Below are 18294 nucleotides of genomic sequence, written 5' to 3' on the forward strand. Positions count from 1 at the left end.
AACAAGATGTACGTAGATCCTGGCCAGTTGGTTTCTTCTGTCCATCTCTAAATTAAGATATGTATCATAATTACTACATGAATCACTAGGCTTACTATCATGGTAAAATATGAAATTTTATAAGAAGACGACGACGAAGATGGGGTTGGATTGGTCATATGCTCCTCAAACCAGCATGTGTATTACTAGAGGCCACCCACACACTATGTGGCAAAGTGACCTCCAGGCACACACAACAAACATGGGATACACCTGGACACAGGTTAAAACAAGGGCCTAGGAAAGATGACTCTGAAGAGCTGTTGTCAGTGATCTATAGGCCTATCCCTGAATGGACCAAAGGCATAAATAAATAATTAGGTCTTCTAGCTATGCAACTGATTATGTGATGTTTGGGGTGTCAAAGACTGATGGTCACAGACAGAAAGTCAGACACATTGTAATATATTCTAATCCATTAGTGCTAACCATTCTGTATATACAATAGCTGTGGTACAATGTATGTCCTAGTCTGCTTAAAACAAAATGTTAAATGCCTCAAAATAATATAGTAAAAACAGGTGCCTAATTTTTCACTCTAGACCGTTTCAACTTCTGATATTTTGCAACAATACTGGTAATAATCCAGATACTATTACATCAAAATGTAAAGTTAAAGTTAAAGTTTGTTTTGTTTAACAACCCCTCTAGACTTATTTATCATCAGCTATTGAATGTCAAACATTTGGTAATTCTGACATAGTCTTAGAGGAAACCCATTACATTTTTCTATTAGTGGAAAGGGATCTTTTACATGCATTTTTACCACAGACAGGAGAGCACATACCATGACCTTTGATATACAGTGGTGCACTGGTTGAGATGGAAGGAAACCCAGTCAGAGAATGGGTCCACAAAGAAGGATCGATCCTGCGACCAAAGCACACCTCAGGTAAGCGCTCAACCAACATAAAAATATAATTTCTTTTCTAATACATCGTAATACATTAAACAAAACAAACAATCAAAAATATAATCAATCTTTATTAAACATATTATCTAAAAATGACCATTAAAACAGTCTATAGCACCAATTTTATCAGCCAATAAAAGTAAAATATTTTACAAATAATGAGTTATTAATTATAATTACTCAAACAGAGGTAATTATAAATTGGTTGATTTTATACTTACCATCCAACTTAATAACTTTAGTAAACAATTTATATTGTGAGTAAACCAATAGTTTTTGTTACATCTAGTTAGATAAAGTTTATTTAGGCAGTATTTCTGAAAGAGAGATCGTGTTAAATTTACCTTAACTTGGCTGTAATATTGATACATGTAAATAGAATTAAAAGAGATTACTAATTAGTATGAGATGGTAAAATCTCTAGTTAGAAGTACAAGGGTAGTCTAGGCTTTCATTAGAACATCTATTTATTATTAAATTCCATTAATTCATTACTGTGAATAAATGTTCAACATCAAAATTATTAACAAGTGCATAAATTTGTGCAAAATTTATAACATGGTGACAACTCAATCACTAAATGACGAATCACGGGTCAGTTTGTACTTTTGTTGACATCTATACTCATCTCCCCACAAACATAAGTCTATTCCAATATTTTCTTTATTAATTATATTATTTAGAGATGTGCATCAAAATTTTAAAGGCCCACTATTTAATTTCTGGATGCAAATTTCAAACTTGTCCGCTTAATTTTTTTCTGTCCCGGGACAGGTCCCTGGCTATCCAGAGACAGGCCCCGGGACGGACATGCTCAAAACTCTAGTGGTATATGAGCATGTATAAATTATTCGCACTCGCACTCTATTCCAATAAGAGGAATGTCTAACTCACAACAACCTATACTGGCATCACTGCCATATTAACTAATTAATACTATGAGATGCCTTTACAAACTGCATTTATACTTTATAAACGTTCACCCATATAGTACTGATTATTAATACAACAACAATTACATCTTGAAAAAAACAAAAACAAACCCAAAACAATTAACCACGTCAAAAAGAATACACACATCAGCTCACATTCCTAATACATAAAAGAAACAAACTTTACACTGAAGTGTACAGCTGCCAGTATCACCAGTGATACTTTGGAACAAAGAAACTGATTTATTGACAAATTGTTCTACACTCTTATGATATACATCTATCAATAATCTTAGATTTGATTAGATGTTTAACAATATATCAATAAACTCTGCAATATTATCACTTGTGGTTCATAAAGCATTTTAACTTAATAAGCAAACTTTTGAAAAATTCAAACTTGCTGAATGTCTTATCAGTTTTTTTATATAGATTATCTAGTATGGCAAGCACACAGCCACTGGTGAGAACCCCATGCATTATCTATAATCTAACATGACACTGATTTAAATACATTTGATTGGCTGCTTCTAGGTGATGACCTGGTCAACACAGCCATACCATCCAATCAAATAATCACAATCAAAATTGACAGCTCTGCAAAATATAAGTTAACATAAAACTGATTGTTCTGTGACACATAAGTTAACTTCAAGCGCAAGCACCACAACTAAGTTTTAGTTGGAAAGGACATTTAACTTTTAACCTGGTTTTATAGGATATGTTAAAAAAAAACACCATCATTTAAAAATGTATCCAAATTGTTTTTACTCATTAGATACATTTTGAAACAACTAAAACAATAAAAGGTATCTAAAGGCCACTGAGGTATTACTATTTATTTGTCCATTCATTGGCAAATAAAACTGAAAAACTAGAAAAAGTCAATTTATTACTTTTTTCAGTCATTTCAATCTTCTACTGAATGAATAACAACTCTATTAAAAGATCTTAAATTTGAAACATTTGTCGTAGTGTACTTTTACAACAAGTGGGACAACTTATGACAAATGTGTTAAAATGGAAAATGCCATATTTACTGAAACAAGAACTGTGAACATTAAAATAAGATCTGATTGTTGTATGATATACCTCAGACAAATCATAGCTGACAATAAGGTCTCAAAACATTTGATCAGATTAGATCAATAACAAGAGTATCAGTGCAGTACATATACACCCATCACATCCAGTGTTTATCAGACCTTTAGAGATCAGACTCAAGTCTCTAATAGAATCTCAGATTTTAAAGCTAAGGCAATGCCATACAAATTGTATACATTTGATGTCATTAAAGACTTGAGTCTAGATTCTAAAGTTTAATAAGCATGGACCTAGGAGTTTGATGGAGAAGCACACAAATTATTGAATGTGTTATAAGAATTGATAAGGAAGATAGTGCCCTCACAAGGATTTCCTTTAATGTGTGTAATGCGTGAAAAGTAGGTCATGGTGACCTAGTTATGGTACACAACACACCACCATCCAAAGTTGTATTTGCATACAAGGTTTGTTGATCCTATATGATTTATAAGAAAGATAAACCCCAGGTGAAATGTGTATGGACAGATGGACAGACAGACAGACGGACAGAAGGCTGGATGGGCATACTATGTCATACTATAATACAACCTGTCAAACAAGAGTATATAAAACAGGCATATAAAAAGAGCAATTATTTTAAAACTGTGATTAATCCACGGTGAAGTAAACTAGTTTAACCATAATATAACACTAAACTAATTATTAGGTTAAGATTAATATAGGATATATAGCATTATAGTGGTTAGAAATTACAGAATAAATATTTGTTACAACCTGGTTTAAAACTACGATGCAAGCTTTATTCTGATCAGCTGATTCCATCCATTTTAATGTCTAGAAGTACTCTTTTCCTTCTCACATTTGCATAATAAATGTACATATCTTAAAGAACCCATCAGTTATTTCACAGAAGTAAACAATATCGTGGGTATTATCAGCAGCACAGCATCATAATTAGTATCTCTAAAAATAAATATATTCTTATTTCCAAGTGTCTTATAAAGTCAGTTTCCAGGAGTGATCACTGCATCATGTTAGGTTTGCATCCTGAGCTTTCATGTTCTTGATGCACAGTAAACACACAAGGCCAGTGTTGTCTGGATCTTCTATTATCTGCCGGATCACTCCATCATCAACAACAACAGAATACCTGCAAAGAAAATTTTTTTAAGTAAAAGACAAGGTAACTCTAGCTTCAAAGCAAATGTAACAACAGAATACATTAGCCTCAGGTAGTGTGGGATTAAGAGAAAAATATAACCAAAATATCATGGTAGTAACAAAAATAAATGTTAAACTTTATCAGATATGAGTGCTATAAGGGCAAACTTGGAACAAAAAATTCACCAACTTGGAACAAAAAACATCACCAACTCATATAAACTGCCCTGACTGTTAAACTTTGTTCAGCCATTATTCCTATTTTAATTGTGTTTTTTTAACATACCTGTTTTGTGCCCACCAACCAACTGGTTGAAAACTTTTCTGGATGGTCTATACATATAAAGAGTTTGTCTGATGAGTTGGAATCCCCACCCACTACCAACCCCAGTCGGGCTGCTTCTGCTCCCTTGCACTTGTCAGCATGGGTGGTCCCCTCTCCCATCCCCCACCAACCCTTTTCTTGTCTTGGATGGAGGAGCCGGCCAAGGCCAGCACCTGCACCCATGACAGGTGTGCACTACAACAGCTTGTTCTTAATGCCCTTCGCACGTCAGGCTGGATGCCATTTTGTTTTTTAGGACGAGATCGCCTGTGGTCACCGGAGTCTACTGGTCATTGCCTAACTGCAGCAACAGAACATCACCACATTACCGTGGTCTGCCCTAAGCCCAGACCTTTTACCCATTGAGCACATGTGTGACATCATCAGACGACGTCTCCGATAACGTCAATGTCACCAAGAACGTCAACATCAGCCAACCAACTTGGCTGAATTAGGTGCCTCTCTCCAAGAGGAATGGGAGAGGATCCCCCAAAATGTTATGGGACTTTTAATCAGGAGCATGCCATGTCGGATTCATGCGTGCTTGGTGAACAGCGGGGGTTATACCCGTTACTAGTGCAAATACTGAAAACGTCAAATTGACAAGCACTACCCCTGTCACCTCCAGACCTACATCCTTTGTCACACGAGTGCTTGTGTTTTACCATTAATTAATATTGCAATATTGTGTTATATTTGAATATTCCCTACTTATTTTTAACATCATACTTAACATCATGCCTAATCACCTCCTCAGCCTCCTGCTCAACATCATACTTAACATCATGCCTAATCACCTCCTCAACCTCCTGCTCAACATTATACCTAACATCATGTCTAATCACCTCCTCAACCTCCTGCTCAACATCATACTTAACATCATGTCTAATCACCTCCTCAACCTCCTGCTCAACATTATAATTAACGTCATGCCTAATCACCTCCTCAACCTCCTGCTCAACATCATACTTAACATCATGTCTAATCACCTCCTCAACCTCCTGCTCAACATCATAATTAACATCATGCCTAATCACCTCCTCAGCCTCCTGCTCAACATTATACCTAACATCAACCCTAATCACCTCCTCAACCTCCTGCTCAACATCATACTTAACATATCTAATCACCTCCTCAACCTCCTGCTCAACATCATATTTAACATCATGCCTAATCACCTCCTCAACCTCCTGCTCAACATCATACTTAACATCATGCCTAATTACCTCCTCAATCTCCTGCTCAATATCATACTTAACATCATGCCTAATCACCTCCTCAGCTTCCTGCTCAACATCATACTTAACATCAACCCTAATCACCTCCTCAGCCTCCTGCTCAACATTATACCTAACATCATGTCTAATCACCTCCTCAACCTCCTGCTCAACATCATACTTAACATATCTAATCACCTCCTCAACCTCCTGCTCAACATCATACTTAACATCATGTCTAATCACCTCCTCAACCTCCTGCTCAACATCATAATTAACATCATGCCTAATCACCTCCTCAACATTATACCTAACATCATGTCTAATCACCTCCTGCTCAACATCATATTTAACATCATGCCTAATCACCTCCTCAACCTCCTGCTCAACATCATACTTAACATCATGCCTAATTACCTCCTCAATCTCCTGCTCAATATCATACTTAACATCATGCCTAATCACCTCCTCAGCTTCCTGCTCAACATCATACTTAACATCAACCCTAATCACCTCCTCAGCCTCCTGCTCAACATTATACCTAACATCATGTCTAATCACCTCCTCAACCTCCTGCTCAACATCATACTTAACATATCTAATCACCTCCTCAACCTCCTGCTCAACATCATACTTAACATCATGTCTAATCACCTCCTCAACCTCCTGCTCAACATCATAATTAACATCATGCCTAATCACCTCCTCAACCTCCTGCTCAACATTATACCTAACACCATGTCTAATCACCTCCTGCTCAACATCATATTTAACATCATGCCTAATCACCTCCTCAACCTCCTGCTCAACATCATACTTAACATGTCTAATCACTTCCTCAGCCTCCTGCTCAACATCATACTTAACATCATGCCTAATCACCTCCTCAACCTCCTGCTCAACATCATACTTAACATGTCTAATCACCTCCTCAGCCTCCTGCTCAACATCATACTTAACATCATGCCTAATCACCTCCTCAACCTCCTGCTTAACATGGTACTTAACATCATGCCTAATCAACTCCTCAACCTCCTGCTCAACCTCATACTTAACATCATGCCTAATTACCTCCTCAATCTCCTGCTCAATATCATACTTAACATCATGCCTAATCACCTCCTCAGCTTCCTGCTCAACGTCATACTTAACATCAACCCTAATCACCTCCTCAGCCTCCTGCTCAACATTATAGCTAACATCATGTCTAATCACCTCCTCAACCTCCTGCTCAACATCATACTTAACATATCTAATCACCTCCTCAACCTCCTGCTCAACATCATACTTAACATCATGTCTAATCACCTCCTCAACCTCCTGCTCAACATCATAATTAACATCATGCCTAATCACCTCCTCAACCTCCTGCTCAACATTATACCTAACATCATGTCTAATCACCTCCTGCTCAACATCATATTTAACATCATGCCTAATCACCTCCTCAACCTCCTGCTCAACATCATACTTAACATGTCTAATCACCTCCTCAACCTCCTGCTCAACATCATACTTAACATGTCTAATCACCTCCTCAGCCTCCTGCTCAACATCATACTTAACATCATGCCTAATCACCTCCTCAACCTCCTGCTCAACATCATACTTAACATGTCTAATCACCTCCTCAGCCTCCTGCTCAACATCATACTTAACATCATGCCTAATCAACTCCTCAACCTCCTGCTCAACCTCATACTTAACATCATGCCTAATTACCTCCTCAATCTCCTGCTCAATATCATACTTAACATCATGCCTAATCACCTCCTCAGCTTCCTGCTCAACATCATACTTAACATCAACCCTAATCACCTCTTCAGCCTCCTGCTCAACATCATACTTAACATCATGCCTAATCACCTCCTCAGCCTCCTGCTTAATATCATACTTAACATCATGCCTAATCACCTCCTCAACATCATATTTAACATCATGCCTAATCATCTTCTCAACAGCATACTTAGCATCATGCCTAATCATCTTCTCAGCCTCCTGCTCTACATCCTACTGAGAAGTGGTGAATGTATTACTTACACTCACTCATATCTGATTTACCATTGATTAAATCAATAAAGCAGATGGTGAGGTGAAAAAAAGCTAATGCATTCAATGTATATTAATTTCTGGATTAGTCTTTTTGTGCACACTTGCTTCCAATATAACAACCGATTAAAGGAATAAACACGTACCTGCGTGACCTCCACCCACCAAGAAGTTTTGTGCAATCCAGTTCCATTCCAAGAGCTTTTGTGAACTCGCACCTCGGATCAGCGAGCATTCGAATCTGACAAAGATCAAAATGTAAGTTGTGAATAACCAAGCACTCTATGGACAGGTAACTGTATAGACGATATCCTGCACATAAAAAGACTTTGATGGTAATCAAACAAGAGTATTTCAAGATCAGATCTTGTAATTATTTTAAATTAGTACTTTCACAATGCCGAATGTTTTAACTAATATTATTATTAAATGTTTTTATACCAGGCATGCCAATAGGTATTGTAATATACTCATAATACTACCTTCTAAACACAGTTACTATCTATGAAAAAACAATATTTTCTACTCCAGATATACAAATGTAATTATACTGTAATATGTGAGGTATATTCAAATTACTACCTTTTATAAACACAGGTACATATCTACAATATCTATGAAATACCAATATTTCTACACTGGATATACAAATATATATTCATAATACTACTTTCTAGACACAACTATATAAAATATCAATACCTTTCCTTCTGCCTTGAGACTCTGGCCCCACGCTGACATTACAAATGGGTCATTGACAGAAACACACGTGATGAGATCATATCCTTCATCCTGAAACACAAACATAAATCAGTGAAACCAGCCAACACAAATTGTTTGTTAATTGTTTGTTTATACTTACATTTTGTATTTGCATGCTGGGCACACACCTCAGTTGTCTGGGCTAGCTGTCCAGAACAGTTGTTAGTGGTCAGTTTGTTAGTGGTTAGTGAGAGAGAAGTTGGTGTAGTGGTCGTTAAATTTGCTATGAGTGAGAGCCGGGACAAAGATGTGAACCCAGTACCTACCAGCCTTAAATCTAGTGGCTAAACCACTACACCATCGAGGCTAGAATTGCTTGTAAATCTTTTAGAATCTAGATTCAGTGTCACATTGAGAGTTTAGATATTAACACCATACATATTACATATTAAAAAATTGAGTCTAAATAGACCTAGATTATACGTTTAAAAAATTTCAGACATCTGGTCTAGTTTTTCTGGTGGTTTAAAAGTGAAAAATTTTCCCCATTTTTTGCCCACAAGGGAAACATGTTAATGAAAAGAAGGGAACACATGGACTTGAAGACCAAATTTAATTTACTACTAGCATAATAAGGTCTTTATTTCATACAGACTTGTAAAACTGTTGTTAGTAGTGTCAAATTGACTGCCAGTAACAGGGCCAACATACAACATAATGGACTGGATTATCGGTTTTGGTTGCAGAAATTATTCGCTGATACTATTATTGTGAACCTGTATGTCTTTCCATCAGAATATTTCATTAACTGTAATTTTTATCAATAATTCATGTGACCTTGTCATGTAATTGATCACCATGTGAAAAACGAATTGGTGGGTTCCCTGATGCTTCTTTTAACCAGGAAGGATGAGAGGAAACAATCTTCCACCCCTGGACCCGATCACTGACAAAGTCAGAAGATGGGCCCAGGAACAGCATGCCTGAACCTAGGGGAATGTTAGTAAGTTTTTCGTATAACCACCAGCTGACATCTGTAGGAGAATCCATATTGTTTCCTAATTTAATTTTTTCAAAAATGAAGATCAATGAAATAGGTAGAACACAATTAAAATGGTTTACTTTGATACAAATATCATTTCTTGTTATCATGAATATATCGATATTGTGGTATTGACCGTCATTGAGGGCAATATCATGTTCTTCGGTCCATAAAACAGGATACTGCCTGAAATGCGGTCAATAATTGTTTTATTACATAATGTCATCCATAAGACTCGTACATTCCTGCTTTGTTTATCAGAATCGAAATATACCAACGCTTATAATTTCCCGCAATGCGTTAAAACTGATGGGATTTACTGACGTTACGTCATCCTATGACGTTGTATGACACGCAGAGGAATGTGGAAATAAACAGTTGAAACATTACCAAGGAAAAAAAATATATCAAATTCGAGATATTATAACCAGCAAGAGTGCCAAAATCATATTAATAGCAAAATAAAAATTAAAATGTGACAAATCTGAACATATATTTATACTGAACAGTTACCGATTACCTTCAAATGCATTTTTTATTTGTAACATAAAATCCTGAGTGTCGATTCCAACTGCATTTTGATGTATTTTGTACGTTTCTAAATCTGCGATATTTTCAATACACAATTTGACAATTACTGACCTTGTTTTTGTCGTATTTGCGGAAATAAACTCGGTATGACTAAAGATGTTATCTTTTTGCTGAAGGACAGCAAAGCGTTTTGTCACAAGTTTGTGCTTGTTTACACTGGAATTAGCAGTTGACGTTGCATTACGTTATCTACTCATTAATTGGATAGAAATTTGTCTCATCTTTATTTTCATTGGTCAGGGCAATATCACTTTTGATGAACCGGTGAGACCGTCTCAGGGCAATATCACTATTTACGGACGGTCATGTGACTGGTTTTTGACCAATAAGAATACAGATATATTTTCATTATGTAATAATGTTATTGAATGCTTTCTTTGAAAAGGTTAATTAAAATAATATAAAAAGATTTACCTGGTATAGTTAACCAATACATCTACACTACACTATGCAAATAGGTTTTGATATTACCCTTGATACTATACTGGCAACAATTTCAATATTCTTTTTTTTAAGAATGGGAATTATTAATAATTCTTTCACAAACTCACCACAAATTTACTACTGACAGACAGGTATTCTGGTAGGTGAGACTGAAAAACAAATGAGAGAGCATATTATATTAACTGTTTCACTGCTGCGTGTTCCTTGAAAAGCATACAGGAATGTTTATATCATTGTTTCCCCTTTTTTTCTGAATTAAAAATGTCCTTACAATTTTGAGAATACGAATCTGTACCATCAGAAAATGTGTTGGCAAAAACATATTTTTACCATTTCCTTCTTCTTCTTCTTTACAAGCTACCAGTAGTCCAGACATTTGTTTGTTGGTGTAGTCATTTAGTGTTTTTTGTATTGTATGTTGGGGTTTTTAAGAGCACAAGCATCCCAACACCTCCGTCTTTGTCTTCAGTTCCCCAGCTTTTGCGTTGGGTTAACTCAACCTTAGTTCCTGGATCAAGACCCTATCTGGAAAGTACTGAGTTGGTTTTGGACTTTTCCTTCTCCTAGACAAATTGTCCATCAAATTACAACCAATATGTAATAAATGCTCTCTTTGTCTCTGTCTCTATGTAATAAATGCTCTCTCTCTGTCTCTCTCTCGGTCTGTCTGTCTGTCTCTATCTGTCTGTCTCTGTCTGTCTCTCTCTCTCTGTCTCTCTCTCTCTCTCTCTCTCTCTCATTTCACTCTCACAATAAATATTAAATATCATGACTGTTGAAAATAATTACATGCATTTTATAATGTTACCTGTGTACAACCTGGAGTAAATGCACCAACAACAGAAAACAGGACACCTCTTTTCCCCTTGTACAGCTGACGAATATTTACTTTATTTGTTGGGGTACCTTCATATAGATCAACATCTGGCAGAGGTTCACCCACCTACAAGACAAGGATAAAGGAATACTACTGGTAACCATGGGGTGTTTTCTACATGAAATACTGTTTAAGTACCATTAGTAAGAAACTGTTAACACTAGTCATTTGATATTAGGTGTCTACCATAATAATATTAAAAATGTAACATTCATCCTGTATATATTTTGTCACTAGGCTACTCCGTGTACATTGAAGCTAATTCATGGGCACCATCCTGGGTATATATATCAAGCTTCTGGGAACATTTAAGGGTTGCGAAATTCAGGCAACAAAATTCCTTTTTGCATAACCAATTATGTCCATGCAAATGATGTCCTAGATTTTATGCACAATGAAAACCAGATTACACAAAATTAGATATGTGAGAGCTGGTACAGAGTTACACCATATATGCCTGATTTCCGAACATGTTGTCAGTTGTCACCTACCTTGATGGGCTTGTTATGGTATCACATGTAAATTATGGACAATGATAGAAGCTGCTAACCATATTAAAAAAGCCATCATGTAATACATAACTTGGAATTTTAATGAATGAATATTTGTTTGGGCTATCTCTCATATAAAAATGAACAAAACTGTGTTGGAGTCATTTCTCCAGCATTCCTCAAAGTGACAGACCCTAGTTTTTAAACACTAATGCATATTTTCACTATTAGAGCCATTCTTGACAACAAAAATCAAACATTACTTGCATATCAGGGTATGCACCTGGGATTTTTTTGATTGGCCAATCGGGCCACTTGCAGCAACACTGACTCACCTGTACAATTTTTGAATGGCCCGCGACCGAATTTCGTTTTAAAAAAGAACTTACTTAAATTGCACTTTAAAAACATGTTATCATATCATACAAACAATAATAACAACACAAAAGAATGAAACAGAACTTGTTTTAGTTTTATTACAAACTGTTGTAATTAAATTATAATTATTATGTTGTAATGGGACCCACACAATCAAACATCTGGAATGTTTTACCAAGGTTCGGTCTTGGTGCTTTTATGACTGTGTGACGAGGAATTAAAAACATACTAAGCTGAAAGCAATCTACACAAACAATAATCACATCCTCTAGAGAAATAAAGACACAACACAAGTTAAAGGCATAATTATCACAATTTAACGGGAGCAGATCAACTCTCCCCAAAACCAACTCCCCCATGTTGGGTCAACTCGCCCTACACTGTTTAAAAATTAATATGCCAACATTTTAAGCTAATGTGCATTAAATATTGCTGAATATGCACACCAGTTGGAGTCCAAAAGCCTTGCCTGATCATTCCTTTAAGGAAATAACGGACAAACTCACAAACGTCGTTAAATTAGGCTTGACAGTTCATTGTAATAGATTATTATTTATCCAATATTAAGATCTCCCCAATATAAAACCATTTAATAAGCAGTGGTAATAGCAGAGTTTCACTGCAGTGATATTAATAAATAAAATGACACCAAAGTTGTAGACGTCGATTTTTAATTTTGTCACAATTATTTATGGACAGTAAAGTTTGGGGCGAGTTGGCTTTGGGGCGAGTTGACCAACATTCCTATTTAACACTCGCACGTGCACAGACAATGATAGCTGTTATTGACATCATTGGCAGTGTCGATTTTTAATTTTGTCACAATTATTTATGGACAGTAAAGTTTGGGGCGAGTTGGCTTTGGGGCGAGTTGACCAGCATTCCTATTTAACACTCGCACGTGCCCAGACAATGATAGCTGTTATTGACATCATTGGCAGTGACGATTGGGTGTTTGATATAGAAGACTCGGTATATTCCGTAAGAAACGAAAACGTTTTAATAAATTGTAACTTCGGAAAACCTCATGCTCGTAAACAAAATCTTTTCGCGAAATATAGTGTAGCTGAATGTGACGAGTTGTTCGGATTGTAACTAAATGGAAAGTAAAGCCGGGGTGTTCCGATTGAACCTACAAATATATTTACGTGGCCGAGGTTTTCCAAATACATAATCAAAACCGGCCGAGGCATTCCGAATGGTTTTAGACTGTTCAATATACTGGGGAAGTGGTTGCTATTATATCCTACATGGGTTTGGTTGCACAGATATTAATAGGAAATCAGTTGAAAACAATAAATAAAAAGTAACTTTCAGATCTCTTACAAACATTAGTTATTTGCATTTTGATACATAATACAATATGCGGAAATTTTCGGTCACCAAGCAGGCGACACATGATAAGGGTTTGACTTGCCCGACGCTATTTGGACTCGCCACGGGCGATCGGGGCACCGTAAAGTGCACACCCTGGCATATTATTGTTTACATTATCCATTTCCATACATTCAAAGTGTTTATGGTTGTCATGGTGTTTGTAATGCCATGAAATGCATTCTTCATAATTCTAAAAATGCATTAACCTCTGAGAAGTAACAGTTATGGAGACAAACTCCAGTATATTTTTAAAGGGTATTTTCTTATTTTGTTACACACTCTTGTTCCACTATGTTATAACTTTATCCAGATGTGTTACAGGTTTGTAACTTAACTAAACTTAGTGTTTATTTTCACAAGTTCAAAGTAGAGTCTGCTACTTTAAATTCATTCATTCATTTATAATTATTTTTGTACTTATATCAAATTAAGGATCAAGCACGCTGTCCTGGGCAGACACCTCAGCTATCTATACTGTCTGTCCAGGACAGTGAGAGAAAAGTTGGTGTAGTGGCCTTACAGCTACCGGTACCCACTCAGTGATTAAACTCGCCCTGGCTGGGTGATACGATTACATTCCATACACATTAGCATAGTTATTTGGTTCATAATTTTTTGATAAATTTGATACCTATATTATAGAAAATAATCATAATTATTAGTAAATAATATTAATTTGGATTAGGGGTTTTCATAGTATAAGAACATGCAAAACATTATGTGTGTTCTTCATTAAAGTGTCGAAAACTGGTTATCCAATAATAATAATAATAATAATATCTATCAAAGGGAGACCAGTTTTGGTGAGCATTCGGTTCTAAAGCATATCAATATTTATAAACAGACAACTGTTATCCAAATAGCTACCTTATTATTAGTATTTCTATGCTTCAAATTAGCACTAAACTATGTAGGAAAGTTTATCGCACGTGTCAAAAATTGTAGCATATATCAGCCGTAAATATTGTTCACTACAGTTAGTGATGATGATGATGATAACTAGTTTAACGTGCCCATATACCACTAGGGTTTCGAACATGCCCATCCCGAGTCTGACCTCCGATAAGATCGGTGGCCTGATTCAGGATGGAGGGGGGTGAAAATGGGCAGAATTTTGAAAATTGCAATTAGTAAAGAAGTTAATAGATTAAATAAAAAAAATAAAAAGGTTACAAGCCAAAAATAAAAAGGAATTGACTGCTCGGCCGAATATTTATATAATTTGGAGCATTTTAGAAGGACAGTCCAAAATTAAATAAGAGAAAGAGAGGATCGGACTATTTAATAATATTAAAAAAAAGTTTAAAGTCCGATCGATATGTCCACGTGAGTGGCCTCGTTAAGGCCATTTGGGTGCACAGCTTAAAGGGACGAGATGGGTTGCATCCCATCAAGAAAACCCCTAGATTGACAGTCGATAGACGTTGAAGGTGTAGTGCTGTGCTGAAATACAGATCTTGAGAAGCCGGATCCGTCTGAACGAGAGAAAGTATCAGACTAGGGTACAGTCCAGTCGTCATGGGTTGGTATAGTGGTGCGGACGGGCCCGACTCCGGAGGATACGAGATGGTATCACTATAAAGCAAGGTAAAGTCTAGAAAAAGAGTAGTAGGGGCGACCCCGCTTCCTATTTCTTCTTAGAATGGGGCAGTCAATCTTTCAGTGCTGCTAGGACAGGCTCGGACATGTAGAGACTAAGCGCAAACAACCATGGCGTTCTGCAGAATGGCCGTCATACGAGTCACAAAAAAACCAAGTCGACAGTCAGACAGAGAAATGACTTGGAGGCAAGGAATCTCGCTAAAAAAGAATCCAACCTGATGGTGCAGGCTGTTGAAACGAGAAGTGTTCCAGCGTTCAATCAGTTCCAATGGCCGCATACATCCCAGTAGAAAACTTCATTTCGATGACAAAAACAACGAAATGAAGGACCCCCAAGTCGAGCACACGAAAGCACGTGCAGTGTGCACAAGCGAAACAAACACGTCTTACCACGTGGAGCTCCAGACTGGGAATGACAGTTGTGAAATGTTTATTTACTTTCCCCATGCAAAGTCAACAATGTCAGAAATTTTCAAATGTACATACTGTTGCACATAAATGATGCAACCACCAAAACAGGATCCTCACCGAAACAGGGCAATGGACTATATATTAATGATTATGATATGCATGATGATGATTATTTACAAATTAAGATCAAGAGCAGAGGAAAGCAGTCAGGTCTTCAGATGAACTACTGAAGGAAAACGTAATCGGTTCCATGGAGAATCTGCGACACACAGCAGCATATGTCCATACTACTGGGATTCCAGTGTTACAGTCACTGACTGTTAGTGTTACAGTGGTTATTAAAAAAAAAATTGAAATGTTACTGTTAGGAGCCAAAGACAATTAAAGGGACATACCCTAGTTTCAGCCTATGAAAATGCACACTAAGTTTAGTTAATCTACAAACCTGTAACACATTTGGATAAAGTTACAATTGAGTGAAATATGAGTTTCTGACTTTGAAATGGTGAAATACTCTCTAAAAATAGACTAAAACTCGACTCCATAACTGTTACTTCTCAGATGATCACTTATTTTTAAAAATATGAGAAATGCATTTTGTGATATTAAATATACCAGGATCACTAAAAACACTTCGAATGTACCGAAATGGATAATATAAACAATAAAATATAAGTAAAGTATGATTTCAGTTATCAAAATGGCTTTAATAGTAAAAAATATGCCTTAGTGTTTAAAAACTAGGTATGTCACTTTAACTATTAATTTTTTTTTTGATGCAGCAAGTCGAAAATGTTGTTGCATTTGGCAACAAGACATCCAATCATTAGACCTCAGCACAATGAAACTAGTCTGTAGATAAACTGTCACAATCTGACAACTGCATCGTCACGACTCGATGACACAATAATGACAATTCTAGTTTGTCCAACTCAGAGTCCCAGTTTGGATCATAAAACGTGACCCATCACTGACCCATATAATTTGCAACATTTAAAAACTAAATAGCTGATTTCAGGAAAGCCAATCAATCATTTACCTTGATGAATCTAACAGTCTGCAAAAATGCTGCATTGAAAGGCTGTTTTATTATTGTTTTTGCAACACGATTGCACAGAGAGGCCATCTTCACTAGAATTCCCTTATATTCTATTTATAGCACTAAAAACGTCATTTCCGGGGATTTTCTCTTTCCTTGTGTCTAAAAATAGATTAATGTTTGTTTTGAGTTTTGTTTTGTTTTTGTAATCTCAGTTTACAAGAGTCAAGGCCGTGGGAACGATATACGTTATATGGGCACAAACACAATTTTAGAATTAACCTTTAAAAAAAAAGGAGTTAGCCTCACGTCTGTGTTTGTGTGTGGGTGTGGGTGTGGGTGGGGCGGGGTGTGGACACAAGCTCCCCGGTTCCATGGGGGGGGGGGGGGAAGATAAAGGGAGTTAGAATTAAAATAACGCCAGGTCCAGTGGAGGGGACACAGTCTCTAGTGGGGTGGGGGCACAAGTCATATGTTTTTGGACAACAACAACTCGATGACACAATAATGACAATTCTAGTTTGTCCAACTCAGAGTCCCAGTTTGGATCATAAAACGTGACCCATCACTGACCCATATAATTTGCAACATTTAAAAACTAAATAGCTGATTTCAGGAAAGCCAATCAATCATTTACCTTGATGAATCTAACAGTCTGCAAAAATGCTGCATTGAAAGGCTGTTTTATTATTGTTTTTGCAACACGATTGCACAGAGAGGCCATCTTCACTAGAATTCCCTTATATTCTATTTATAGCACTAAAAACGTCATTTCCGGGGATTTTCTCTTTCCTTGTGTCTAAAAATAGATTAATGTTTGTTTTGAGTTTTGTTTTGTTTTTGTAATCTCAGTTTACAAGAGTCAAGGCCGTGGGAACGATATACGTTATATGGGCACAAACACAATTTTAGAATTAACCTTTTAAAAAAAAGGAGTTAGCCTCACGTCTGTGTTTGTGTGTGGGGGTGGGTGTGGGTGGGGCGGGGTGTGGACACAAGCTCCCCGGTTCCATGGGGGGGGGGGGGGGGAGATAAAGGGAGTTAGAATTAAAATAACGCCAGGTCCAGTGGAGGGGACACAGTCTCTAGTGGGGTGGGGGCACAAGTCATATGTTTTTGGACAACAACAAAAAACACGTACATTTTCGTATTCATATATAACACTGGTCAACACAATTTTTCTTGCATAAGGTATTCCAACGGATTCTAGCTAACTTTTGTGTGCTGAATCCAAATCAATCATTAGTTTTTGCCTATCACATCAGATTTTTAAATTATGTTGCATTAAAGGATTGATAGATGCAGAAATGTTCACAGTAAAAGGTACCTAATTCAAGTACAATATTTAATCATTTATTGCACATCATTTTCTCACATATTCATACACGAGTTTTGAGACTTTTCACAACATTCAAAATGCAGCAAGTATCCATATCCGGTAATTGAAAGGCACAGGTGTAATCGTATTACAACATAGTAAACTTCCTCTTTGTGGACGTTCTTTTATGAACCGCACCTGGGACATCCCTCATCAAACTCCAGCAGTAATCTGCCATCATATGCGAGTTCCAACGACCTTGATAGCGTTCTTCCATCACTTTAAGGTCTTGATGGAACCGTTCGCCCTGTTCGTCGCTTTCATCTCCAAGGTTATCTGGAA

General features: G+C 36.7%; 1 protein-coding gene across 1 annotated transcript; it reads right to left on the minus strand.

The window, feature by feature from the left end:
- Positions 1–1008: 1008 nt before the first annotated feature.
- Positions 1009–16731, minus strand: LOC121371278 (peroxiredoxin-5, mitochondrial-like). The gene is made up of 6 exons (XM_041497050.1): positions 16635–16731; positions 11268–11402; positions 10567–10608; positions 8383–8472; positions 7827–7921; positions 1009–4078 (listed from the first exon to the last, which is right to left on the minus strand). Exons 1-6 carry the CDS (start codon positions 16719–16721, stop codon positions 3958–3960), a joined length of 570 nt encoding a protein of 189 aa, XP_041352984.1. The 5' UTR covers positions 16722–16731; the 3' UTR covers positions 1009–3957.
- Positions 16732–18294: the final 1563 nt, after the last annotated feature.

This window comes from Gigantopelta aegis, chromosome 4 (genome assembly GCF_016097555.1).
Source record: "Gigantopelta aegis isolate Gae_Host chromosome 4, Gae_host_genome, whole genome shotgun sequence".
NCBI classification, from domain to species: Eukaryota; Metazoa; Mollusca; class Gastropoda; order Neomphalida; family Peltospiridae; genus Gigantopelta; species Gigantopelta aegis.

Coding starts and splice junctions, on each gene's coding strand:
- LOC121371278 (XM_041497050.1), bottom strand. CDS start 16,721: ATGGCCTCTCTGTGCAATCGTGTTGCAAAAACAATAATAAAACAGCCT. Junction 11,403..16,634: donor AGACTGTTAGATTCATCAAG/GTAAATGATTGA, acceptor CTTGTCTTGTAG/GTGGGTGAACCTCTGCCAGA. Junction 7,922..8,382: donor GTCTCAAGGCAGAAGGAAAG/GTATTGATATTT, acceptor GATCTTTGTCAG/ATTCGAATGCTCGCTGATCC.